The 27,988-nt window shown below is 37.1% G+C and overlaps 1 protein-coding gene across 9 annotated transcripts; it reads right to left on the bottom strand.

Moving 5' to 3' along the window:
• Positions 1-3: 3 nt before the first annotated feature.
• On the bottom strand, positions 4-27,950 carry LOC117430853 (ADP-ribosylation factor GTPase-activating protein 1-like). 9 transcript variants are annotated; one of them, XM_034051399.3, is made up of 14 exons: positions 27,744-27,949; positions 22,229-22,293; positions 21,704-21,813; positions 21,351-21,522; positions 16,331-16,431; positions 16,001-16,087; positions 14,616-14,730; positions 12,398-12,454; positions 11,223-11,255; positions 10,485-10,514; positions 7,497-7,553; positions 5,468-5,527; positions 4,399-4,475; positions 4-3,636 (listed from the first exon to the last, which is right to left on the bottom strand). In XM_034051399.3, the coding sequence occupies exons 2-14, from the start codon at positions 22,286-22,288 to the stop codon at positions 3,285-3,287; spliced, it is 1,311 nt and encodes a 436-aa protein (XP_033907290.3). In that variant the 5' UTR covers positions 22,289-22,293; positions 27,744-27,949; the 3' UTR covers positions 4-3,284. The 9 variants fall into 9 exon arrangements, with proteins under 9 accessions (XP_033907290.3, XP_033907281.3, XP_033907315.3 ...); XM_034051390.3 differs by having other exon boundaries at positions 16,001-16,090; XM_034051424.3 differs by lacking the exon at positions 5,468-5,527 and having other exon boundaries at positions 4,399-4,469; positions 16,001-16,090; positions 27,744-27,950.
• Positions 27,951-27,988: the final 38 nt, after the last annotated feature.

Here is a 27,988-nt window from a genome sequence, read left to right on the forward strand (position 1 = left end):
AGGTTGTTTTTTTTTTTTTAGTGCTGGGACAAATATTTGAATATTCAATACTGCTTGGCTTGGTTTTCAGCAATTCATTGCTGTTGGATTTGAACTCAAATAGCGACACATAGCTGTATTCAATAGGGGAAAAATGTTTGTCCCAGCAATGAACATGAAAAAAAACTATTTCCGAGCGCAAGTAAAAATAAAACATGAACTAAGAATTTATTGAAAAAGTAGCATACAATGTAAAAACAATAACGTAATCACTTCTTTTAAAACACATTAAAAAGTGTACTGATCGTAAATCTGCTATTTGGACCACATGATTAAATGCAGCACAGAGTCAAGCAGTTCATGACCTGGTAAAGTGCTGCACAGACACACAAAAGCATTGTAAACAATGACAGGGAAAAGAGGCAGGCTTAAAACAGTAAAACAAATAAACTTTTAATTAACTGATCTACTTTGAAAATATAAGAAAATGCAGCATACAAACACCACATAGCATACAACTTTTGCCAAGAGGATTTTCACAATAAAAGCGCCCTATAATATAATTTAAAGTCCATGGGGGGGGGCTGTATTAAAACCTGTATTAAGGCCACCTGTATAGAAAGGCCATCTGTCTTTAAAGAACACATGCATCTATAAAACATAATAATCTTTATTATAACTAAACGGGATTGTACTGCAACATTCCCATTTTTGGGGATATGCTTTTCGGAAGTCTTTGAAATCCTGGTCTAAGCAAATCCTGATTCTGGAGTTTTGCAGAATCTCTCCAGTGTGGAGGGTTTTATTGTTTTTGAATATCAAGGACAATATTCAATATGCATTTTTTGTATAATCAGTGTCTTTTGTTCTTTGTTCTGTTGTACAGTAGAGTAGGGATATCACTACCAGCTTCTAGTTTCAGACTGGTTACCCAGCCTTTAATAAATGATTCACTTGTAATCCATTGACATATACTGCTCCTTCTGATGAACACACAACCGATTTACATCCAATACAAGAGCTTAACTCACAATCTACTCTTGCAAGGGATCACTTTTTTTTTTTCTCCGAGTCTGTAATTTGCGGCCGACAACCATGCTTTTAAACAGAGCAATGTGCACACATGTAAAAAATCTTTGAGCTTGGCATATCGGAGACAACATTTAACCCCAGAGGAGATGCGGGCTTGTGGTAGGGGATTGCTACAGCTGAGTGTGTGCCAACGGCAAGGGACAGCGGAGTTGAGCGTTATCTTATATTCTGAGTGCTTTGTCATTTAGTAATATTCCGAGGACAATAAACACATACAGATTGATATTTTTTACATTAATTCCAGTGCAATTTGTTATGAAAGCCGATGGCATTGAAGTAATTATCAATTTGAATGCAATATGGATATTTATTAACTTGGGAAACCCCATATTATTATTATTATTATTATTATTATTATTATTATTATTATTATTATTATTAACTGCCACAAATTGTGAGGTCAGGATTTCTATTTTAAAACCAATACACCTTCCAGAAATATCAAGTACTACACAAATGCACACAAACAGACACCAGTGAATCAAGTATTGATTTATACATAATTAAATTAAATCTAGTTGTCCTGTAACACACAGTCAATCTCCGAAGTCAAATTTTAATAACACTGAGATGAAACTAAAGCATATGCATTCACTGCTGTTGAACATAAAAACCTGAGACATATTATGAATGCACTTCACTGTTTATGATTTACTTGATTCTGCAATGAATAAAAAAAGGAATCCCATGTACTGAAAACTGACTATAGGACTACAACGACTCCGGAAAAACTAAATTAAACAATAATACACAACAGCTTTTCGGCATACAGACGATAACTCCTTTCTTTTATTTTAACATACCCATTGCTAAACCAAAGCATTGATTTCAGTTTTAAAAATATCTCATTTTCTTTAGCCTACCATATTCACTTAAAAATAGCCTTTTAAAAGCATTTTTTCACATGTTTGAATTGCAGAAAGGCCCTGGTCAGCACTGCGCCTATTGAATAACTTCACAGGTAAACTGAGGTTTTAAAATCAACTTTCCCTACACTGGACGAGCTTCAATAACTGTTCCCCTGAAATGGGTTCAACATCTTCACTTTGAACCCTCTCTGAAGACACAACACTAAAGTGTGCCATCCTCTCATGCTGGTCCCCAGGTATTAGATTCCCCAGTGCACCGGGAGCTTCGCAGCGCATAGCAGTGAAACTGGAAACAATCAGGGGACTCCAAAACATGCGACACACACGGAGGAGAGGGCTGCTTCGCTTTGTAACTTCAGAAATGATCAATTAGCTGCAGTTAACCAAGAGTAGGAAAATTAGATTTAAAACACTGTGCTCCCTCTTTATCAAGCAGCAAGGCCGTGGCTCCCATTTGCCCCATAATTCCGTTCCACTTGCCCTTTCATTCTCTTTATCAGGAAGAACACAAATAGCATGGTGTCATAGCTATGGCTCTAGTCTATAGCGTTATGAAGGGGAAACACTGTATGAACAAAAGAATGGAATAGATTCCTCTAAACAGAAATAATAAAAAAAAAAGCCGGCTACAAGTTTGCATTGCAGACAGTTGTGATGGAAATAAAATACTCACAAGTGTGCATATTCACAATTTGGCTTATGTTACAGAACTAGCCAATAAATACTAAGGTGCATTAAGAACCTATGGAGTTGTTTATTTGCAATATCAGCGTGGTGCTTCCTTTTTAAAAAAAATAAAAATCAGTGGGATAATTGCTCAGTGAATACAGCCAAAGATTTTAATGCTGTCATTATCACTAAAGTATTATTCATGTCTGACCAGAGGTCCTGCAAGAATGCATATAGTTTATCCATACCTTCAAACACGCAATCGTAAATTCTTAGGTAATAATACAGAAAGCAACATTTCAGCCAATGCCTTCATCAGGTGAATTAGTTTGTCTACTGGCTTAGTTTTACCTAAGAATGCATAGACACGTCTTAATTTTGTATCCTACTATAGAATAAAATAGAACATACAAAAGTCACTGAACTTGATAGGCAGAATGGAAATGTATAAAGATTATTTTTTAAAAATATTTAAGGGAGGGGGCATGGAAGAAAAATTATCACCCACCACTCATTATTAAAGCTAAATACAAAAAAAAACAAAAAACAACCTCCCCACAGTTTATAAATAAATGCACTTGCCAGCACACAGTACAGAAGATGAGAAGTGAGGTTATGAACTGTCCTCTTTGATAACTCCATGTAATATCTAGATGATGAGATGGGGAGAGTAAGCTACCAGCTGGGGTTGTCCCAGCTGTCGTCTGCAGCAGGTTTGCTGCTCTTCTTGGGGGATTTCTTGCTCTTGCCGTTCCCAGCACTCTCCCAGTTGTTATCCCAGACCTCCCAGCTGTCTCCGGTGCTGTGCTTGTTGTTAGACACTGTCTCCGAGCCCCCGTTGTCCCAGCTGTCGGAGCTCTTCTTCTCAGCTGCAGAGTTGACGTCTGCGCAGGTCCAGCTGTCGCTGCTTGGACTCTTCTTGTTCTTGGAGGCGAAGCTGTCCCAGAAATCCGAGTCAGCGGCCACGTTGCTGTTCTGGTAAGCATCACGGGAGCCCACGTTCTGGTAGTTGTCTCCCATACCATGCCTGGCAAGGAGAACAAAAAAAAAAAAAATACAAAATGGCAGTCTGAAAATCACGTATCACTTTGCGTTCGAATAAACCCTAAGATTGAAACGGACAACCTTACTGGCTAACAGTGTCACAAAAACAGACCAAGTCCAAGATCGACTGCCCTCTGATGTCACTCAGCAGTCAATAGTCAAAAAACACTATCGCCTGCTGACATCATAGGTTTATTACAAAATATATTGGACTGCAGTTTTTGGCTTGTAGTGGAAAACTGTTGCCCTTAGGTTGAAAAAGCAACCTCCGGGGAGCAATAGACACCACTGTCTGCCACATTTTCAACAATCAATCAGGGGACCTGCTTTCCACTGTAAGCCTTAACTGCAGTCACTATTTATTAATAATGAGGACTTCTCCAGAAACAATATTAACACGAAACAATCATGACAGTGACATGCCAATTATACTAGGAGGCAACTTAAATACTGAAAAGGCAAATTCACAAAGAGTTGCCGATATGTGTCACTTTTATTGTATAACATCATGTTGCAAATTGGACTGCTGAAGGCAGCCCCAGTGTGTTACTGGAAGGAGATTTTTTAAGTAACATTACTGGCTGATGTCTTGGAGTTTAGTTTAAACATTCAGTGAATAGCTAAACAGTAAGTGTTATTCAACTGTGGTAGTTGACTAATTCAAAGCACATACAGATTTGAATGTGACACTAAGCTGGAGCTATGCTATAAAAGCACAGTAGACTATTGTAAGTAAAGCCATTACCCATCAGAGGAGTCCTCTGGTTTGCCTGAGAAGAAAGTGGTCATATCCTTCCAGCCTTTAGTGCCAACGCCCTGGACCTTAAACAATACGAAGAGAGAAATCTCAACAGCAGCACAGGGCCTCACACTTCAAATCAATGCTGTACATATCAGTTGACAAGCTGCAGGATGTTCATAAGTTCCCTAAGCACATGCACACCACATTAGTCAAAGTGGATCTCTATCTTCCCCATTCTGTTTCACTTGAAATGGAAATTCGGAGAACAAACAGTCATCATGGATGTTGTGTAGGATTTGAAGTGAAGTTTGATTGCCCATGCTGACTATGATAAGCAATACCAGCAGACAAAACGTTGCAGCCAATGTCTGCAAGTATCCTTTTCTTCACATGTGCAGTGGAACTTGAGATGCTCTAGACAGATCATCCATAAACTTCAAAAACAGACAATCATGAAGATAAAACTATAAGAAGCTTAAGCCATGTAGACCAAACGACTTTGTGAACACCGTACATAAGAGGACTTTAATGAACATGTATGTCAGTATCACACAAAGCCACATGTGTAAACTTATCATGGCTAGATCTAGAGTTATCATGGCTAGATCTAGAGTTATCATGGCTAGATCTACTGGACAAAAGCAACCATTCAAAGTCCTTCTAACATCTGTACGTATAAACTATAGAGGTCAACTGCTAATAATTACATTACAGTACAGCAGTATGTTCGCCTACAATAGTAATAGATACTTACCACAATTTCAACATCCAGGGCAGCAAAATAATCAAGAAATACAACCATTAATACTTTTGAAAAGACAAACATACACCATGTCCCCTAGCCAGCCTCCACATCAAAGGTAAACCTTTCAACTGCGCTTTTGGTGGGGTTTGGACGTAAGTGATGATACACTGCAATCTTTGTTATTGCTCATATTTGCAACATCACATAAAACTATTCTTAAGGGGCACTACATCTTTAAGAGAAGACTCAGTCCTCTTCCCGGCTGGGTTTCATTGAATACGGAGGCTGGCTCGGGGTGTCCAGTCTTGGTGTGGAAACGCCTCGTACCTTGTTAGCCAGCTGGCCGACACCACTCGTAACATCATCTAATATCTTGCCCTCTTTTACCTGGTCAAGTGAAACAGTTACTATTAGGTGAGCAAAATGAGAATTATACAGGCACACGTGTAATCATTTCACACCATTACCACAAAGAGTGAACGTGTACCTTACATTTAAGGTGCTTTAAAACTGCTCTTTAGAAAAAGCGGTGCTTGCTTTTATATTAAGTACACCATAGTCGATGTTTAATGCAAAACAGACATTTGGGGTGAGTTATCATTCTAGTACTTTGGAAAATATTCATACTGGAAAAAAACATCTGTAGTACATTACTTTGCAGTAATTTAGTCAATTTGTAGACTTGTAAAGCAATTGACTGAATGTGCTAGAATCAGCAAACACATATAAGAGTATCAGAGTGTGAATCTGTCCCTGCTTGCTACTTTACCACATTGACTGCAGCAGTGATAATGCAGAAGTTTCACTTTGCCAGTCATTGCACAAGCAGTACAGTACATCTCACCCCTAATGTACATTTAATTATCATGTAATAAATGTCCCCAAAATCTGATTTATTACAACCCGACTAACTTTTTTTTTTTTAACTAACTGTAGTGGATGTGCATAATGAAATAAATAAAACACACTTGATTAGTGGGGATCAGAATGGGACTGAATCACCATAATAAGTGTTGGTTTGCTACAACCTGTCCATCCCTTTAACCTCCATCCAAATATCAAGCACTGTGAATATTTCTTATAGTAATTATATTTCTTATAATTATTTTCAAACACTGTTGAGCAGAATTAATATTTTTTAAAAATCTCTCAATGACAGAGTGGGGTTACAGAAAACCAACAATTTAAAAGGTCTTAGAGCGAACAAAAAAATTACAGTAAATCTTACCGAATGCAAAGATGCCCACATTATGCTATATGTCTTTGATATTTAATGGCATTTTGGTTTCATATCTGTTAATGAACAAAAAAACTGGCTAATGTGTTATGCACTCTTTTCAATGCTGCCCTCTCAACACTGAAAACGTGGGAGTGGTTCTGGGAGTTTGAGTTTTTGTAAACTGAAAAACAATTCAGAATCAGGTTTTTATACTAGGCCTATTTTTCAAGAATAGAAAACTCAAAACATTCTAACTGCCTGCTATGTAAACTTGAGAACTTTCACACATTGGCTCGCCTTCCCTGTGGCCTGTCGATAGAGGCAGTCCAAATCTGCAGATAACAGAATTCTTTGGAATTCACGGAATTCAGAGTCTGAGTCTTTCACAGATTCACAGTATTCTGCAACTACATCGTCATCATAATAATTATCACAAACAGACTGCCAAAGTGAGTTGAAATAGACAGCTTAGTTGTTTGGTTCTAGTTTTGTTAATTAACAGATAGCAGGAGTTAATTAAAGACTGGAGTTAACTGGAGTTAAGGCTTTGAAAATGTGGCCCAATACGAAATCTCGTGTGATGTAATGTTTCGGTTTGTATAAAGATTTTACTGACAAAAAAGCTTGACATATTAAATTGGAAGTACTTAAACAATAAATTGTTTGAGTTTATTACGTTTACTTGATTTACATTTTTTATAAAAGTCTCTAAATCGCCTTGGATAAAGGCGTTTGCTAAATAAACAAATAATAATAATAATAATAATAATAATAATAATAATAATAATAATAATAATAATAATATGTTCCAGACATGTTTCAATATAATACAACGAATGGGAGGGGTGAAGCTGAAGTCGCTACGTGGAGCGATCAACATTTTATCTTCACTTATGAGCAAAAAAATACAATTAAAAAAAACTGAATTCACCTTTAACCACACTGCCTGCATCTTTCATATAGGAAAATGTGATATCTCATACATGATGGCAATGCATACTGGGTAAGATGTACTGGAATATTTTGTACACTTTAAGGATGGCCTGCTCTTGTTTACTTGCCCTGATAATACCAGTACCCCAACCTTACCAGGTGATTAGTTACCATTATATTGTCTACACTTAGATCCACCTTTACCTTTTCATGTGTAGGTTTGATAACATTTTCATTAATAGTCTGACCTAACTCTGTCGCCTAGTCAGAATAAGAAAAGAAAATAAGAGTCAGAATTGTATTCAAAATCGCAAGCAACATTTTCTATGCCAAGGCACTGCTCTGCCACAAAGCATCCAGGACAGAGGATTAAAACAATTCCAAGCTTGACTTCCTAGCAAAGACAACCGGGGCGTCTGCATACATTCACATACATAGAACAGGCAGGCACATAGAGTTCACTGACAGACTGCTAGGCCGATTCAGCTGTGCAAGACTTCAAAGCTCTGTACACCGGCCACAGCTAAGCTACTAAACAACAACTGGAAGCAGGTCTTTGACAGAAAAAGCAGTAGACTCTGGGATAGCCGCATAGCATTATTCTTCACAGGCTTGATTACAAAAAAAAGACATTGAGAAAGACTTTTCTTTTATCATTTATATCATTTAGCACTATTGCATGTATGGATAAAGGAAAGCCATCAATGCAGGTACTTTTAAGTCCCACCTTTTTAAACACGATTGAAGATCCTGACATACAGTGAGTATAACAGTGAACAGGTTCTTGATACAGTGCAAATCGATTGCTGGTACCTAACCTATTCCTGTGCTGTAGGTCACATGATCATTATCTTTAAGAAAGTGGATCAAATGTAAAATGTACCTACGTGTAAAACTGTTAAGTGTGACAAACTGGCAGTCCCCAGTGCTAACGGGTGTCTTAAGGTTTCATCACAATCGGACGAGTGGTTCCCTAGACCGGTGGTGCGCGCCTCCCTAGGGTCAGTAAGGGGGGGCACGACTATGACTAAAGGGGCAGTTCTGTACAAATTAAATATATATTTTTGTTTTTTATATAAAAGGATAGAACATTTTAAATAAATACATAAATGACAGCTAATTCGTCCAAGTTCTTACCTTTCAAATGAGCCATTTACGATGACTCTAGGACTTGTAGAATCGGAGGAATGATGTTTGAAGTGGCGAGTGTCAGTGAAACTGCAGTGATCAGAGACGAAATGAAGGCTTCGATGTGTGGGGCGACAAGTGTGAAAAAAAAAAACAGCAGTACTATTTTAACCAGTGTTTTTTCCCGGATTGAATGTAAATTGTGTATTTTTTCCTAGATTTAACCATAAAAAATACAGATTTAGCTAAATACACAAATGAATGTTAAACACATTCTTAAGAGTTCTGAAATTTGTACATTTTCTTTTGGCACTGTATGCAGAGGCAGGGAAGCGGAGGGGCTGGCTCTCGGAGTGCAAGGGCAGCTCTGCAGCACAATGCCAAATCAAACGCTTCAATGGGCAGGGGCTCATTTGCATGTTAGCTTCAGATTTAGCTGGCAATATATATCTATATATTTTTTTTTTTTGTGAAAACCTAGATTTATTTTTTCAGATTTAATTGCTGAACGATAATGTTTTTATAAATGTTTTAATGATTTTAAAATGTTGAATTTGTGATACGCGTTTTCAACATTTATAAATTATATCCGGGAGGTGGGGGGGCGCAACAAAATGTATGCTAAGAAAAGAAGATTGATTTTACAAGACAAAATAACCTGGTGTACTTGCACTGATGGCCTCTATTCATATCCACTAGCAGGGAGTGCACCTCAGTTCCTACACCCTTACTATCTCCCAGGGTAAATGGAGTGAAATTACAGGGTTCTCTTTAGACAGCGGATTCCATTCAGTCTACTGGATTTTCAAACTAGTGCAGCGTCACAGAATGCCATCTAGAATGCAAAGCCGACCAGAACACAGTTACACACCTACAGGCAAGCCACATGTACTGGTGTTACAGTGTAACAGGGAGAGGGGAGGCAGTGTGCAGCATTGTTAGTTAGTAAGTAAAGTATTTAATATTCCCCCCAGGCTGAAGGGACACGACATTCAGTTTGAAGTGTTGTACTGCATTGAAGACATCCCAACAGACCACTATGTTCGTTTTTCAATCTCAGAGCCAGACAGCAGCTAGACACATCATTTATTCAACACAGAATCTGTTCATGTACAAGTAGGTTGCACACAGGAAGAGAAAAGAAAAAAAAGCGTTTGGGGAGCAGAGAGGCTTATTTGGTTTAGCTTTGGAACTGTAAATCTGTATTTAACTAATAAAACAATTGAACGTTTTGTTGTTTACAGTTGAAACTGTCATGTTTCCAATAAAAAGTAAACTTGATTTATTATGTATAGTCCTATGTATATACCTTTGTATTTATTTCACATTTTCCACATGCAGTATTCAACTGCAATCAATATACTATTAAATGCCAGGTCCTGATAAGCAGTACATTTAGTAAAATAGTATGTGGCACAGGATTACCAAGTGCTGTTTAAACGCTTACAGACTTGAGTATCAAGAATTCTGCAGTAAAATTCATTCAATCAAGACACAAAATGAAATATTGTGAGAACAGATTATTTTCCAATCTTTACACACACAAGGATAAGTGTATTTAAATCTGGCTCTGGGAGTGTGATATACAGATAAAACACAACGATGAGAAGATCTTCACCATAGCAACTTTAGTCTTTTTAGGCTCTGCAATCACATATATTCATGTCAAACTACAGCCCTGTGAAACAGCTCACGAAAGCAGCAGTACTGTACAGCTAATTATCGGTAATGTAAAACTATTCTGATCCCTCTGTTGAGTTTAGACACATGGGACATGACCCGGAGGTCTGCTTCACCTCTTCAAAGAGCACAGGCCTGAACTCAACCCCTCTTATTTGTTCAGATCAGTGAATAGCAGATTGAGATTACAACAGAGCATGAAAAAAGAGACAGATGGGGGTCTGTCAACAATTTCAAATGCACTGTTAAAATCTTTTGAAAACAAGACATTGACAAATTAGCCTTGGGAAATAGCTAGACTTAAAAAAAAAAAAAAAAAAAAAAAAAAAAAAAAACCAACAGGAGAACAAACGAGGCATGCACAGCGAGACACCGCTTCTTTACCGTCTCCAGAGGTGGCCTATAGCCCCCAAACTTAATCCATGAGAAAGGTTGCAGAAAAAGGCAAAAGGAGCAGGTCAGCAAAAGAGCTACATGTACAGGAAGCTCTCTCGGGGTAAAACGAATTAGAACAAGAGACGCTGGCATTCCAGTGAGAAACAGATCATGCCAAAACAACACTGCACAAGGACTGCACATATCATTAACTTTAAATACACAACTCAGTCATATATTAAATCAAAGCTTGAACTAATCATTTAGTAAGAATGAATATGCTTTTTAAAGTCAGTTTAGATTAATAAAATAAAAGTTTGATACGCATAAAAACGGTTCTTGTCTGCTGCTGGCTATTTAAAAGTCTATGTTTCATGAATATAAACCTGTATTTTATTGACCAAAAAAATAATCTTTACCTAACTCCTGAATTAAAGCTTTGTAAATGCGTTTCCTATGAAAGCACTAACAAGAAAACTATCGCTCAAAAAACACAAACTATTGATTGATTTGATCACCCTACTGTACACAGGAACTGCATTACATCCACCACTTATTTTAAGGGGTAATCTGGGGTAAGGCAAGGCTATAAAATGCTCTTTGTGGGGGTGTATAGGTTAATCAAATCAACCCCTAAGTCAAGTAGACAGACATCTGGGCGAGTGACTTCATCAGCCGACACATCTGTCTAAGGGCAATGAAAATCTAACACAAACACAGGGGGGGAAAAAAAGAAAGTTACATTACCTTTTGAGTCGCCTGACTTGCAAGTTTTGTTGTCTGCAGGATAGATTTAAAAAAAATAAATAAATAAAACTTTCATGGAATCATTTAGGGTAAAACAAGTACAAATACATGCCCCTCCCACCATAAAATGAGATGCCAGCGTGACAAACTGACATATGCATTACCACTAGGGTACAATACAAACTGCAGATTGTACAGAATAGTGTTTATACAGGTGTTAATCACTCAGAGGGTTAAACATAAAAACCCTACCCCATTTCAGTAATTGTGTATCTTGTTGCTTGTAATACAGATACACTTTACTCTTAAGTAACCTTAGGGTAGTAATCTTTTTTTTCTATTTAAACCCTCTAACTATGGGTTACAATATACTTTATTAAGTTACACTACATTGAAATACAAAAACATATGATCCTGTTATTGCCAAGAACTGCCCGCAGTGTTCCGCTAGCTGGACATAAATCTCTAAAGAATCCCATTGCCTGAAGCATTTCCCAGCACAGAGGAACGGACTTCGCCTCTGGCCTACAGTCAGTCGCTGAATTACAGTTCCACCGACAGCACTGACATACCATTTTAAAAATAGGAGATCAAGAGCATGCTCCAAGGTAGCGATACTCCATGTGGTTTCCTTTTGGCCATAAAAAGACCCAGATATTTACAGGAGATAGGGAAATCTTACCCACATACCTTTGAACATCTAAAATCAAGAAACCTTTGCAAAACCAAATGACTTAACAGGTGTTCAGAAAACCATTTTGTTTATCTTACTTGATCACCTTTCAAAAGGTAGTCAGTCATTCAGGCTGACCTGCATTCCAGCTGATCATGCTTTATAAATAGATACACCCTGGTACTGTACACTAGACAAAGCAAACCACCTGCTGTTAAACAAATACAGCTATGCCCAAAGGTTTAGCATCACCCTATAGAATTAAACCTGCAGAATAATGTTATGTTAACATACTGAATTACATACCGCTTCATAGTTTTCCACAAACTTAACGTTTCAAAATCTAACATGAAATACTGTACTACTATTATGGCTTCCGGTAGACTTTTTTGGATCACATGATGCAAAACTTTTGGCAATAGCTGTACATATTTATACAGTACATAAAAAAGGAATGAGAATTATTTATTACTTCTACGCAGCCAACCTACTGTTATCTTACATTTTCTTTAGCAGCTGTTGCAAATTTGCTTGCACCGACAGCAAAACTGCTCCAACCCTGTGGAAAAATTGACATGGCATTTAGTGTTTTTTTGTTCAATTGTATAAAGGAATACTTTTGTAATAATTTATACAGACAGACAGGCTCCTCCATACATCCCCCACAGGCTGATGCTTTGAACAACGTGTGCTAAAGAACGTCCAAAGCAGGTTTCATCACAGTGAGAGAAGTGCTTCTCTAGATCTAGTGCTCCCCCTTTAAAACGCAGGATTTTATAGTGTCAAACTAGCTAGAAGTCAGTATGCTTGGGGCTCCCATTTGCCTCAGAATGCTTTTCCACAAGCCCATGTATTCTCATAAGGAGGAACATGAAAAGCACAACCTCTTATCTACGGTTCCTCGTTATAAAAGGGGTAACTCTCTAAAACTGTAAAAGTGTGGCACACATACTGATGCATATGTGCAGCAATAAATCATTTAATGGAAACAGCATGTCAATAACATTCATCCTCCACCGCTGCTGTAAATTCAAAATCAGAGCTCTCAGGATGAGGAGAACGTGGATGACCATGACATATAAAGAGTATGTACAGAACTGTATGTTTCATGACTTATCCAGATATACGCAAAGATGACACACAGACAGATGGATGAAAAGACAGAGCACCCCCCCCCCCCCTCTTTAATACCAAGTTCCATGACAACTGGGTAAATGGTTCTCCAGATATATGCAATACATACGCATGATCGCCTCCACTATATCTCATTCACAGGAGATTTCATCCGCAGCAGAGACGACAGCCAGGACTTGTGTAACGATTTAAGATAGATGTGTAGCATAATAATGACAAGGAATGTATTACATGTGTTGCTTTGCTTTGACAAGTTTAAAGTCGACCATGTGCACAAACTGTGGAGTGCTTCAGAAACAGACCTGAACAATCAAGGACTGGTTTAATTATCCAAACAATCCATATGTGATTGATCAGTGTATGGATCTGACCTGTTTATTTAGCACTAGCTGTCAGCTCTATAAAAACAGAATTATACAAAAACTCTTCATAGGAGAAACTGACTTGCTTTACAATATCAATAAGAAAAATCAATGTTTGTTTCTTAAGTCACATTCCATACTCTAATGGACGAATGCCAAGACCGATATGTGAACTGACCTGGGACACTAAATTACTATCGATTCCCAGTTTCAGCTGTGCTATTTAATTTCAACACCCCCTTGCCATATATTGTAAGACGTTACTTCAATCAAATGTAACTGGAAAGAGGACTCCTGTTGATCAGGTTTGAATCAATCCAGGTTTTTATGGTTAGCTTAGTCACACACAAGCCTTTTCCCTCTATAATCCAGGTCATAGTAAAAGCTTGCATTGCACAAGCTCATATGGATTCATCTCATCGTTTTTTTCTACTTTCCCTTACTTTTTGTAATATTTGCAATCGTTCTGAGAGCCATACCTCATTGATTTGAATTGATTTTGGTACAGCCTAGAAACTGCTTTGGATTGTTCTGAAGTGCAGATATCCAGGTTGAAGGAACTATTCATTATAAATCACACTGCCTCATCCCAGTAATGTTATCTCCAAGGCTTCAAATGGCATCCATTTAGTTTGACCACTCAGGTTTTCAGAAACAGAGCCTCTGCCATGTTTACAGCAGGTTTACTTGAGTAACAGACACGTCAATCTATAGTGTTATAATTAAATGACTGTTATACAATCTAATATGTTCTGCAGTCTGCATTGTGCTTGTTGGGTCAGATGCAGGGATTACCGATAGAATCTGCTTGCTTTGGCTTTTTAAAGGATCAAGGGTCGGAACTGGTAGGCATGGAAACAGAATTACTGGACTAGTGGAAGGAGACACTGGAATTTGAAGTAACAGTTCAAAGCACTTTCCCAGGTCATTAAACAAAATGAATCAATAAAAAAAAATCAATAAAACCCCTCCTGTGGAAATGTAATAGAACACAAGGAACGATTTGCAAACAAGAAAAAAATTGATATTTAAAAATATATATATGCATCATCGATCTGTCTGAAGGGTAAAGCATACCATACCAGAAATATCTCATGTTGGACCACATAAAAGACTATGCATGTATTAGAGATTGTCAGCCGTATGATCCATCATAAATACATCGTATCAGATACACTTCTATACTACCCCAGGACACCTGTCAGTGCCGCTTCACTTGCTTACCGAGTATATAGATGACATGGCATTATTAAAAAAGTCATCTTCCTTCTTCTGTGGAGTGACAGTGTTTCCAAAACCAACATAGCGATTCTCCTCGCCACCGCTGTATCCCCCGCCACTGCGGAGAGAGTCACAACCAATCAGATCTGTGCTGCTTCAATTAAACACTAGCTCCCAGTGTCCCATAGTGTGTTTCAGATACTGCATGTTGCTAAGTGAAGTAAATGTAGTGCTAAGAACACTGCTCATTATCCATAGGAGCAAACTCATGACGGGAATGACAAAAGCTGTGTGGAATGCATCGGAGTGCGGCTATATATTATTATTATTATTTATTTCTTAGCAGACGCCCTTATCCAGAGCGACTTACAATTGTTACAACATATCACATTATACATTATTTCACATTATACGGATATCACATTATTTTTACATGCAATTACCCATTTATACAGTTGGGTTTTTACTGGAGCAATCTAGGTAAAGTACCTTGCTCAAGGGTACAACAGCAGTGTCCCCCACTGGGGATTGAACCCACAACCCTCCGGTCAAGAGTCCAGAGCCCCAAGCACTACTCCACACTGCTGCCCATATTAATTACAGTAATCCTTGTTCAAATCAAAGATGGAAAGTATAGGCTTCAATGACCTAACACCCAGTTTTCTATTTACCTTAATAATATTAGTGCAATTATAAAATTCCCATGTAACTTACATGTTCAGAACTGCACCAAAAACACAGTGCTGAATAGACTAATAAAGAGGTATTTAGCAAGGCGAATTCAATATTTTACCAAATCATTAACAAATCACTGAGAACATATACAACACGTACAAAAACAATACATAATACACCTAACTATAAAGAGAGATTGGGGGTTGTTTTAGGGGACACAGCGGACAGGAAAATGTCATCTGCCCAAACAGCAAAAAAAACAAAGAAGGTCAATGACCTCTGTCACTAACTGTCTGAAACTCCTTTCTTAAACACACAGAACACATTAGAGCAGCCAGTTCAATAAGGGAAATGATTGATCTACCCGTGGTGTTTACAGGGCAGGTAATATGACATGCAAGTTAGTGTCGGTGTGATAAAACAGGTAATATGATTCAGTAGCATGATCAGCATTAAATAGAAATGCTACCTCTACTGCATGCTCTGCTCCGGACGTCACACTCGTCTGACACAATACCGGATTGGTATCTAGGAGGGGCACCTTGTTTACAATAGCCTAAGCTGCTGTGAATGGTGGAGCAGAGCTGTCTTTATTACACCTTCAGAGGCTAGCCGAGTTTTTCTTTTTTTAAACGGATTTGAAAATCTTAGAGACTGCACTTTTTGTCTCTGCGCAGCTTGCCAGGCGGAGTGCAACTCATTTCAGGTCTTACCTCTGGTAGGAGTTGACGTCGTCGCTCAGCCAGTCTTCGAAGGCTTTATCAGAGGAGGAAGCAGAGTTCTGGGGTGGACCTGCAGAACTGCTGCAGCGGGAAGCAAACAATTAATATTTACATTTGGAGCAGGTGGGTGATATCTGTGGGTTTATTTTCATAAAGATGTGCGAGTAACCTTTTAAAAAGTAGAATGCTTCCCCTTGATGGATTGAGTACCAGAGATGAAAGTGATGATCCACACGGACAAAGGAGTTTAATGCATGAGGATTTGCTGAATAATGCCGTTTTATTTAATACTGAAACAAGCCCTGCTCTCTTACTCCTTACCGGTGAGCTGATGGCAGGGCTGGCTTGGCTTGAAGTGGCACCCAGGTGTTAGCCGAGGAGGTCTCTGCAGACCACTCTTTCCCCTCAGCTAAAGTAGCAACCTGCAGGAAGAAAGTGGAGGAAATGATGTTTTGAAAAAACAAATGCTGAGCACTTTAGCAGGAACAATTAAGAAATACCTGAGGTATGTTATGCAATGGGGAACGGCTGAAGTGTGCAAGGTTTTAGCTGGTTTTAAAATGTGTCTAACTGTTTTTAAAGACTATACAGGTTCATACAGGTCCAGGAAAGAAACTTGCACTCAAAACTGCAGACTGCTATATATAAGTTAGTGCTGAAAGATTTAAGGATGGGCAAACACATGTATTGATACCAAGTATAAATTAAACGTATTCATCCATTTGCAGAGATGCCAACATTTGAAAATGGAAATCCTAGCACCTGGTGAACGAAGTATCAAGAAAACCCTAGCAAACCCTAGCATACCCTTCACTTCATGAACTTAAGGAGAAAATCAATCAATATCCAACAATATAATGCTTAGACAGAAATGTAACTCAGAGCTAATTATTTAATTGTCATAAAAATACAGGTTTTATTAAAATCATAGTTTTATGTCTGTGCCCCAGTAAGACCTCTTTCTTGACCGTGACTCAAATTACAGCTTTTCAAAAAACAGTAGACAAGGAGATTCAGCACACATTTTTCACAGTACAGAGTATTTATTGTTTATGTACAAGGAAGTATATGCATTAGCATCTTTGTACCAATAAATACATTTCTTACTACTGCATATATATATATATATATATATATATATATATATATATATATATATATATATATATATATATATATATATAATCACAAAACTGTACCTAATACTATAACTTAAAGTTGAACTAAAATATAGGCATATAAGCTAGTCTTGGCAATTCTCAATCTAGAAACTAAGCAAAAAAGGCATTTAATTTCAGCCAAAAAAAGCTTTTTACCACTACAGATTATTATGCCAAGGATACAAAAATGTAAACTAAAGTACACAATTCAGTGTTGGTGATGGCCAGTCAATGTTATGGCTTATTCACATATGTAACTTAGTATAAGTGGCACTCTTGCACTTCATCAGTACAGACTTATTGTACACAGCTTCATAGCATGTCAGCCACATCTGCATGTTTTAAGAGCGCCTCATGCAATGGCAATTTGCTGGTAATATAAGAACTGGCCTCTGCGTAATACTCTCTGACAGAGTTAAAAAATATATTTTTTTCCTCTTTAGAGAGCTTCCCTCCCTCCTTGCATTCCTCTAAGTACCGTCTGGTTTTGGTGCCAATCACTAGATCTTCTCTGTCCCTCTGATTCTTTCTATCCCTTACATTAATTGTGATTGTAGACCTCACACTAGTGATTACTACAGGCTTAATGAATTTGCTGAGAAGGAGTAAATGCAAGGAATCCAATTCTCGTTTTAGAACCTGAATAAATGGCTCTTCTCTCTGCAGAAGTGCATTTAAGCCCTTAAAACATGGTAAGGAGGCTTGGAGAAACAGACAGGTTAGCTTCACTAGGGGATTTTCTAGGCTGCGCTGTATTCTACAGAACCTGGTGTCTGGCTTGCTAGCTGGTATTGTAGGTTTTACACCACTCTTCTTGCTAACAACTATCTTCTCCTTCAACCTTTCTGAAAAACAAGCAATAGATTTTCTAAGTCTACAGATAGGTATCTTATACTTCCATTCTTTGTATACAATATTTATGTTATTATTTTTACTGTAATCTTCATTTTTACATTTAATCATTTTAGTAATGTAGTGTTAGTTTGCATTAATTAATATTGCTGATCTTTGTAATACTAGAAAAATACATAGTGACTGTACAGTGACTACGTTTAAAAACAAATATTAAAATAAAACTAAAATGTAATTTCACACAAATAGAAAAAAATAGAAGCTACTATTTTTAAAAGAAAGATTAGTGTAACTACTCTTTTTAAAATCTTCCATTATAATAGACTAGACTGTACTAACAGATTAAATGGTACCTTGATTAGTTGCAGAAGACACCTTACCAGCCTTCAATTTCACACTGCCAGTATCATTGAACAATTCACTTGAGGTCACAACTGGGCCTACCAATAATTGAAAGCACATTACCATAAGACGTTTTCACAAACAAACGTACAATTGTCTAAAAAAAGTCAAACACAAAATGTATTTTCTGATTAAATTAGGTACAAATTATTTGTTTTCCATGTGCATAAATACACACCAAACAAACAGGGTATTTTGAAAATAAATCTAATCTGGCAGCACAAAATAGTTACACATACTTTCACTAGCTTCTGCAACTGCAGAGGATGGCTTGCGTGGATGCCCTTTAGTCATGGCTGGCTCACTAGACTTGGCTTTATTAACTACCTTGCTGGGACCTGATGAAATGCAGAAAACAATTACCATTCATTATTGACCATCAAACTAAAAAACACTTCTTTAAAATGATATAATACAGTATAATGAAAGCATAGTTTAGGTCTATACTTTTGTTTACTTTGCAGAATTCCACTAGTGCTGGCCACTGCTGCAGCAATCTATCAAATCACTTGCCCAGGCTGAGCCACCTACAGTAATTCATGGAAAAGGCAAGACATCTCCGTTATTTAAATAAAATCAAATGGTACGTATGGTATTACACTGCGCTGCTAGGAACTACAACCAAACTATTTTAATAATTTATCGACACATTAAAATCAGAAACAGTATTTAGTATGGTCGCTCTGACCTGGATTAATTAGAATGCTTTTCTAGAAAGCGGTTTGTGTGTGTAGACAGGGACTTAATGTACAGTACTTTTCACATATACACATACAAGTTATTTTTAAGCACAAACCTGGTGTTCACATGTTTCAGAATCTTTCTTGCTTCGGTGCCACACAAGTCCTGGCACTGTTTCAAGTGCTTGTGCCGCTTGCCACTTTTGTCTAGATAGTAATATATGTCAATCAGGAGTTTGTCGATTCTTGCTAGTAATCTCTTTGCAGTCGACTGGGCAGCAATGTGAATTAAACGACAGGGACAACCCTGTACATGGACAGAATTGTTCTCCATTTTTACAAAGGCAGCTACACCTTTATGTACACCCAGCATTACAGCTGCATTATCTGCTCCAAATGCAACACACTTTTTCCACGGTATTTCAAATGACTTCAATACTGTATCCACAGTCTTAAAGATATACCCTCGCATGATGGTAAAGCAAGCAGCTGCGTTACCACTTTGCCAATTTCTTCACTGAAGTAACGTATTACAACTGGGTACAACTGAGTCTCGATGTCACTGCTGCCGTCGGTTGCAATGGCAAAAAAATTACTTTTCAAAACCGAGGCCTGTTCAGTAGCTGAAAGATATGTTAAAGTTTCAACGATTGCTGTTGTTTTTCTCCTCGCACAGCCATACTTGGAAGCAATTTTACTATCAGGAAAAGCCACTTTCACAAGTGGGCCTATGTGATCTGCAACAGCAATTGGTAAATTGTGCTATAAAATGAAGTTCGTAAAAAGAGTCTCCGCTTCAATCGCGCCATCCGTTTTAAAAAAACAATCCAATGATCTATTTTCCTGAGCTCCCCGTGAATTTCTCTCGTGTTTCAAGGATCTGACATGTTCATCAATATCATTTATTCCCCCATGCTTGACACTTAAATCGCACATGCAGTACTCACAGTAAGCATGATGGTCTGATATCTTACTTTTTTTTATGAATGTATACTTCTTGGTGTAATCCTCTTTGAACCTTTGTGAATTCAGCCGTGGTCTTTTTTGTGTTGCCATTTCCTTTATTAAAAATTGAATGAAAAAGTTACTGCTGTTATTTACCATTTGCTTGCTGCCGAGGCGCTTTTTGTTATATCTTGGCCGTCCAATCACTGATCGTCTTTGTTTTTTTTTTTCATAGTGGCAAAGCCTTGACTACCGTGCATGTCCCATTGTAAATGGTCTAGGTACTGCGTGTTTTTTTTTAACCACAAGCCAATCACAGCACGTGAATCGGATACAAAAAATGGGAACGCGGAAACTCACACCATCATTAACACAGGAACAATTTTTATCTTGTAAAAATTGTAAGTCGCCCTGGAAAAGGGCGTCTGCTAAGAAATAAATAATAATAAATAACAATAATGACACAAGTCTAACTTGGCCCGTATTACCGTAGCAGAGGCTGAAAACCCTAGTTACTATGGCCAAACCGTAGCAGTTGGCATCTCTGCATTTGGTGGAGTACAAACATCAATGCACACAACCGCTGTAGAAAGTTATGTATTGTGCACAGAAATGATTGAAACAGGTAGTTTAGAAGCTTCGACCAGAACAGTGTTCAGGGAGTTGGGTCGATTTTTACCAAGCGTCAAGGATGTGGCCACTAATAAAAGCACTGCAGATGGTTTATGCAGATACAGAAACAAACAAGCCTTCTGTGGTAAAAATTAGTCACCAGCACAAAGCAGTCACTGCTTTTCACTAGCCCCAGACAGGATTTACTTGTATTTTTCAATACAAACAAGTATGTCAGTAACATCCCTCCACCACCCAACATGGCTGTAGAGGAAAAAGATGATGGCCAGGATAAACCACGATGTACAGAAGGGCACAGAATAAGAATGACGAGTTTCATGATAATCTGATCAGCAATGATTGAGGCATGTGCAAAAATGTAAGAGTGACATACAGACGGGTGAATGAAGGGGCAGACAGACACCCCTAAACCCTGATATCAATAATGTATTCTAAATAATGTGACTATCAAGACTGACACTTGGATGAGTGGTTTTCCACATACATGTAGAAATCTGTGAAGTGTGACATATGTACATACAACTGCCTTCACTATCCCATCACAAGGGGTTTCATCTCCAGCGGGGGGCTAATAAATGACAGAGGCATCTTGTATATGCCAGTCACCGGTCTTTAACAGCCTCAGTGTTCAGTCACTTTAGCTTGTAACTGAAAGCTTGTAGGAGTTACCATGTCCCTGAACAGAGCTGCTGGTTTGCTGTTGTACTTCTCCTGCATTGTCCAGCATGGGTCGTAGTCATCCCGAGACTCCAGGAACATTCGGAACTTGCCGTTGCCCCCGGCTCTCATCTTCTCCAGCTCTAGATCCTTCCACTTGTCCATCGTAACTGAACGCACAAAACTGGAAGATCCAAGTGCACAGAACGTTTATGAAATGAACAATGATAGTTAAAACAATTACAAAAATAAGCAAATAAAACAGATAACCATTCTATTTGACAGTCAGTTTGAAAAGGTTAACCTACATCTTTATTTAATCCAATACCTCTGAAAGGCAAAACAAGACAAGCCTGCCCCCTCACCTGAGATGCACGCCCAGGCCCCTGTGCTTCCCCGAGCACTCCAGACAAATCCAGATTCCGTACGTAACGCTCACCCACTGGGGATTAAACCCGCCACACTCGAAACACAGCTGCAGGGAAACCGAACAGACACTAGTGTTACAGAACTGAAAACTGAACCAAAACCACACATGCAGGGATCAATCCCCTTCTCTTCAAAAGCATGGGGGATTCTCTTGTATTTTATTTGGAATAGGCAGGTATTTCAAAGACAAAGTGATAAGTTGCTGCTGCCTCCTAGTGCATCTAAATGTGTCACCAGACCAGGTAACAGTTGACAGTTGTGGTCGTTGAAAGAAGCTAAGAACATGTATTTTAAAGCATTACTTAGCGCTGCTTAAATGCCCTATCCGAGATGGAAGTAGGAATCCTGTTGCACAGCAGTGTGAACCACTGCAGATAATCAGCCAGTTTTATAGGTCAACTGAAATGTCCCAGCAGTCTCAGGCATTCACAGCTTCAAGATTCTAGTGTGAAGACACTTACACTGTTCTCATCTTGCGTCCGGACCTCCTTGAGAACTCGCCTTGTCCTTGGACTCGCCATTTTACCTGGAAGAAAGAAAAGTTACATGTAGAATAGTATTGCACTAACACCAGGGGTGTGCAATTCAGAATCTCCCGAAAGTCCAGAAAAGTCAGCCGATTCTCTGGAGTACTGTACACTACATGGCTGTTGTACAAAGAAATCTGGACCATGAGGTTTTTTGTACCATACGATGGTCTTCCTAGCAGTAAAGAAATCAGATGAACTATACAATGATGAATACATGTTTTTTGGGGGTAGGTAGAAAAATGAAATTAGATCTAATATAAAATTATAAAGTAAGAAAGATGACTACAGCGATTACAAAAATAAGATACAGTATTCGAAAAATATGTAAAATAGTTCAATCGTATCCTCAATGTCACTTTCCTAACAGTGTCTCTCCAACCAACTAAACCAGACACAAGTCTGAGATACAAGGTTTCACACACAGTAACTCTAGACAAAAAACACGTGGTTCCTAATGTTTATTTTTACCATTTGATCGCTGACTAAGCAACCAAGTACCTCCCACACACGATACAGTACAATGGTGTCATGTGACATTCAGGAGCAGGAAGTATCTTCCGCTACCGTCACGTCAACAAAACAAGATGTAGACTCAGATGCTACTTCAAAGCTGATTTCATGAAGCACAGCTCGACAAAACACCTACTACTCAAAAATAAACCTTTTCTATTATCAATTCTCATTGAAAACAAAAGTTACACACAGATTGTTTTAAATTAATTTGTGATGTTTCACAGTACAAGCCAAAGACAACCACTGCCTGCGTTCAAACAGGCTGTAAATTACATTAAACAACTGCATCACATCAAATATATTTTATCAGTGTAATATAATGAAATTAAAGCCACTGACCTAATGTGTTATGTAAAAACAGCTTTTTTTTTTTTTTTTTAAAACCATGTTTTTAATCATGAAGTACCAGGTACGTCCGTAGCACAGAAAAGGTTAATATATCGGTATCGGCTTTGAAAATCAATAACGGACGACCACTAAAAGTATATGAATTGTTTTGTTTATTATCTCTTATTAAAAGTGTGCATTAGCCCTTTAAACTGCAGCTTCTGTGTCCGAGTCTCCTTTCCTTTTTTTTTTTTTTTTTTTTTAATGCATTTTTATTGAAATAAACAAAGAATGTACAGAAAGTAGAAAAAAAAACACAGAATAGTGAACATATTATAATGGAAGCCAGGGGGTGGGCATAATACAATTACAAAAAAATATTAAATAGGTTACATACATGAAGTGTCTTCAAAGCTTTTTTATTATTGGACATCTTAATAACCTTAATGTACTGTTCCATTTCTTTTACAAAAAGAAAAAAGAAAGGTTTCTGATTAGAGAATTTACACTTGTGAATTTGAAATTTGGCCATTAGAATAATCAAATTTATAATGTAATACTCAGTATTTTCACTGGTCTTATAGTTAGTGAAACCAAACAGTACATTACCAATATGAAATTTAAGGTTTTTTTCTTTTTTAATATTATTGTTGGTGAAAGTAATTACATCTTTCCAAAAAAATCTGGAGTATCTGCAATTCCAAAATAAATGCAACATTGTTTCAGTGGAGTCCTTACAGAATGAGCAGCTCAGGTCGATACCATGTTTCAGTTTCTTTAAATAGTTTTTAACAGGATAACATTTATGTATTATTTTATAAGAAACTTCTTTAACTTTGTTAGTTAATAAGTACTTGTTGGATAAAATCCAAACTTTTTTCCAGTCAATACCTTCAATAAACCCGTCCCAATATGAAATAACGTAAGGGATGGATACTAGCCTAGATCATTTTGGAAAAGAGATCTTATACGCTTATTATTTTTAGAATGATCTATTAAACAATATTTTCCAATAAAAGTTTCACAAGGGTCTATGGAAGGTGGAGGGCAAGATAATGCTTTCAAATCATTTTTCAGTAAAGTGATCACTCCTCTAGGGAGAGCATCAAAAATAATGGCAAACTCCTTTGCTGTAATAGGTAATTTAAAGGTGGACAAGAATTCTGTATAGTTAAGAAGATTACCATTACATTTAAACAATTGAGTAACTAATATGATGCCATTATTAAACCAATTGGGGAAAAATAAGGACTTATGCTTATAGCAAATATCCTTATTATTCCAAATGAAATATTTGTGTGGAGAAAAGTTATGTTTATAAATTAAAGACCAAGAAAGAAGCATTTGTTTATGAAAATTTGATAACTTGATGGGAATTTTTTCAATATTGTAATTACACATTAATAGAAAGCTTAGACCACCAAGATTATTAAAAATATATGCAGGAATAAAGTTCCAAGTTGAAGATGGATTTTTAATAAACTGTTTAATCCAATTTATTTTAAAGGTATTGTTTAAGGTAGAAAAATCAAGAAAGTTAAGTCCTCCAGATTCATGATTGTTCATTATTACTGATTTTCTAATATAATGAGTTTTGTTCTTCCAGATAAAGTTAAATAAGATTCTATCAACCATACTACTGATGTCTTTTGATACATCCAGAGAAAGAGCTGCATAAGTCAGCCGAGAAATACCTTCAGCCTTAGTAAGCAAAATCCGACCTTTCAGAGACAAATCTCTTTGCAACCATAGATTTAATTTATGTTGTGTCTTTTCAATAAGAGAATTAAAATTTAGAGAGCACCTAATTTTTTTTATCTTTATTTATAATAATTCCTAAATAGTTTATTTCGTTTTTAATTGGAATTTCTGATATAAACGAATCAGTACAATTTTTGATAGGTAATAATTCACATTTTTTTATATTTAAGTATAAACCTGAGTCTCCCTTCCTGGTCGTAACAGCCTTGTCAGAGTGACGCTGTCCTGTTCACAGGGTCGACACGGTTTGTCGTTTTTCTTTGTCTGTTGGACAAACAGTTTTTATTCATTTAGTTTTCCTATGTTCATTTGGTTGCTAGAAAGACACTCCGGGTATATTTTTATAGAGCCACGCAAGTTTCTGAAAACTGAATTGCGGAAGTCTAGCACCTACACAAACATTTTAAAGTGTTGACATCCCACCCCTATCAGTTCTGATTGGCTAGCTGTGAAAAAAGCTGCTCTTCTATTGGTTACAAAGAAACCCTGAAATGGTTGCCAAGAGGGCTTAATTTGTAAATTAGCAAATAAGTGATACTGCTTTCTGAATGAATGAACCTGACATTTAAATGCAACAATCTAGTAAAGTTACAACAAAAAAACACCAGTCGCTAAGGTAGCGGATAAGAAAAAAACGGGTTAATTAATAAAATGATTTCTGAGTCTACTTTGTGGTCAAGCGTGTACTTATTGGGATGTTTAAAAGCAGAAAAAGCACCATAATGACATTTTTTAGATTCAAATGCTAAGCCTATATTATTATTATTATTATTATTATTATTATTATTATATTAGATTTAAACAGAAGCGATATTAGTTATTTATTCGACATGCACACGCCATCGATTTGTGAAACTATTAAAACATGATGGTTGACAAATATGTTTATAATGATTAGAAATGAAATGGTAATATGAGATTATGTACAATATGTTATTTTAAAATAAAATACAGACTGTAAATCTCACGGCAATGTGTTTATGTATTAATTATGTATTTATTTTTCAGTGAGAGTATGAAACCAGGATCACCCTGCTGCAGCAGTGTTCCTGTCAGCCATCATGGGACAAGATGTTAGATGAGGAAAAATAGCTCTAAAATGCTGTACACTGTTTTTTTTTTTTTTGTTTTTTTTTTTAAGTATATAATAGAAATAAACAAAAGAAAAAAACATATTTTGTCTTCGCATAATTTGATGGAGCCTAATGTACTGTCACATGCATTTTGGTAGAAAAATAGTAAAAAAAAAAAAAAAAAAATGTAGAGAAACTTGACAGGTTATAGCCTACACAAGTCCTTTATAAAACTGGGGTTCAGCCATTACAAAACTGAAAGAACGTCAAGAAAAATCATTATTACACAAAGCTGCAGTAATAGTTGGCAATGATTTTGTATCTGTGATGCAACAAACTAAAACACCTGCACATCACGAGTTGGATTCATCTTATAGAGGAGTGGAAAAAAACAGGCAGAAGCTTTTTTTTTTATCTTTGACTAACTCCAATTATTGCTTATTATAGTTGTACTCTTAGTATGTTACTTAAATTGACTAGCCAGTGTTCTAAAATGCACTGAAAGGAACATTTCCTTAAAGTGTGTTATAAATGTGTTGTGGTGAGGTCACAGGGAACCTTTTGTGTATCTTGAAGAATTCAGTAAACCAGTCAAGCTACAAAGCTAGGTCCGCCCTTGTTAGTCACTAATTGATTGATTGTGTTCACTGTTAAATAAAACCACAATCCTACAAGTTATATTCTACTTTGTGTGTGTTTTGTGCGAATGGGAGGGGGCAAGTAGATTTTTAAGAAGTACAAATAGATTTGTCTAGCATTTTGTCACATGGACATGAAGGTTTTCAAAAATTGCACACCCCCAAACACTGAGTATTACACCACAATAACTGATCCTGCCTGACTATTACTGTACAGTACATACGTCACGGGTTAGCCGTATGTGCAATACATACACTATCAGTGTCCCACAATGTACACGTAGTAAGCGGGGCCAAGATTCATTCTTCCTTTGAAACGTCGCTCACCGAGAGCGCCTAACACTATTACAGCGTATCTAGACATGAATTATACATCCAAGCTCTGTCCCCAGTCTGAGAAGCAGAACAAAAAAGTGTAACTAACACACATATAATTGATCAAACTTAAAATCAGAACTCTGCTACTGTATGAGTTTACAACAAAAACAAAAATCATTTTTTTACCAAGTACAAAATAAACCGAAAAACCGCACAACTGCCACCTGTACACTCTGCACTGGGGAAACACTCTTTGAAACCCTGGACAAAACAAAACCGTTTCATTCATTTTATCCAGGGTTTCTGTTTAACAGCCATGGAAGGATTAAGAAACGTGTCTACGCGATTTATTTAATAATTAGAAACGGTTTCAGATCCAAACCAAGGTACGGTACTGTATACCGATACAAAGCATTTACTTCGCGCATTTCAATTTCTGATACCCGCAGTCAGTGTACTAACAAGAACAAACTGATACGCTATTTAAAATAAGGGTTTTAAAGCGAGACGTGTCACAATTATGTATAAAACTAGACAACGTCAAACCAGTGATCGTCTGGTCTTTATTTCGTAAAAATCACGTTCTAATAGTAAAATTAAACGGGTAACTGGAGATGTAATTCCATTCCAGTTACTCAAGTAGTCAAAACACGGATGTGTCAATATGCATAAACCGAATATACTTATTGTATTTTTATTATTTTGTAGCTCTCATCTAGTGACCGGCGAAATGAAGCTGGTTTCAATTTTCAATGCTATAACACAAAGCCAATACCGGTAACACAATACATAAAATGGGGGGAAAAAAAGTCTTACCTTACACCCAGTAAACGCTCGGAATAAAAACACGAAATAATTCCCTTTTTTCTGCTATAAGCTGTCCCAAGCGGTGTTAAAAATATTTAAAAACCCCTATCGATATCTTATTCCTCAGACGGCCGCCATACTGTTGGTCCGTGTCTGCCTACGTTGCAGTGTACAATGAATTCTGGGTAACTCGCAGTCGTAATAACCCTTTCACTGCGGTATGAAAACTGCTCGTGAAATCTGCTTTGATTAAT

This window comes from Acipenser ruthenus, chromosome 29 (genome assembly GCF_902713425.1).
Source record: "Acipenser ruthenus chromosome 29, fAciRut3.2 maternal haplotype, whole genome shotgun sequence".
NCBI lineage: Eukaryota > Metazoa > Chordata > Actinopteri > Acipenseriformes > Acipenseridae > Acipenser > Acipenser ruthenus.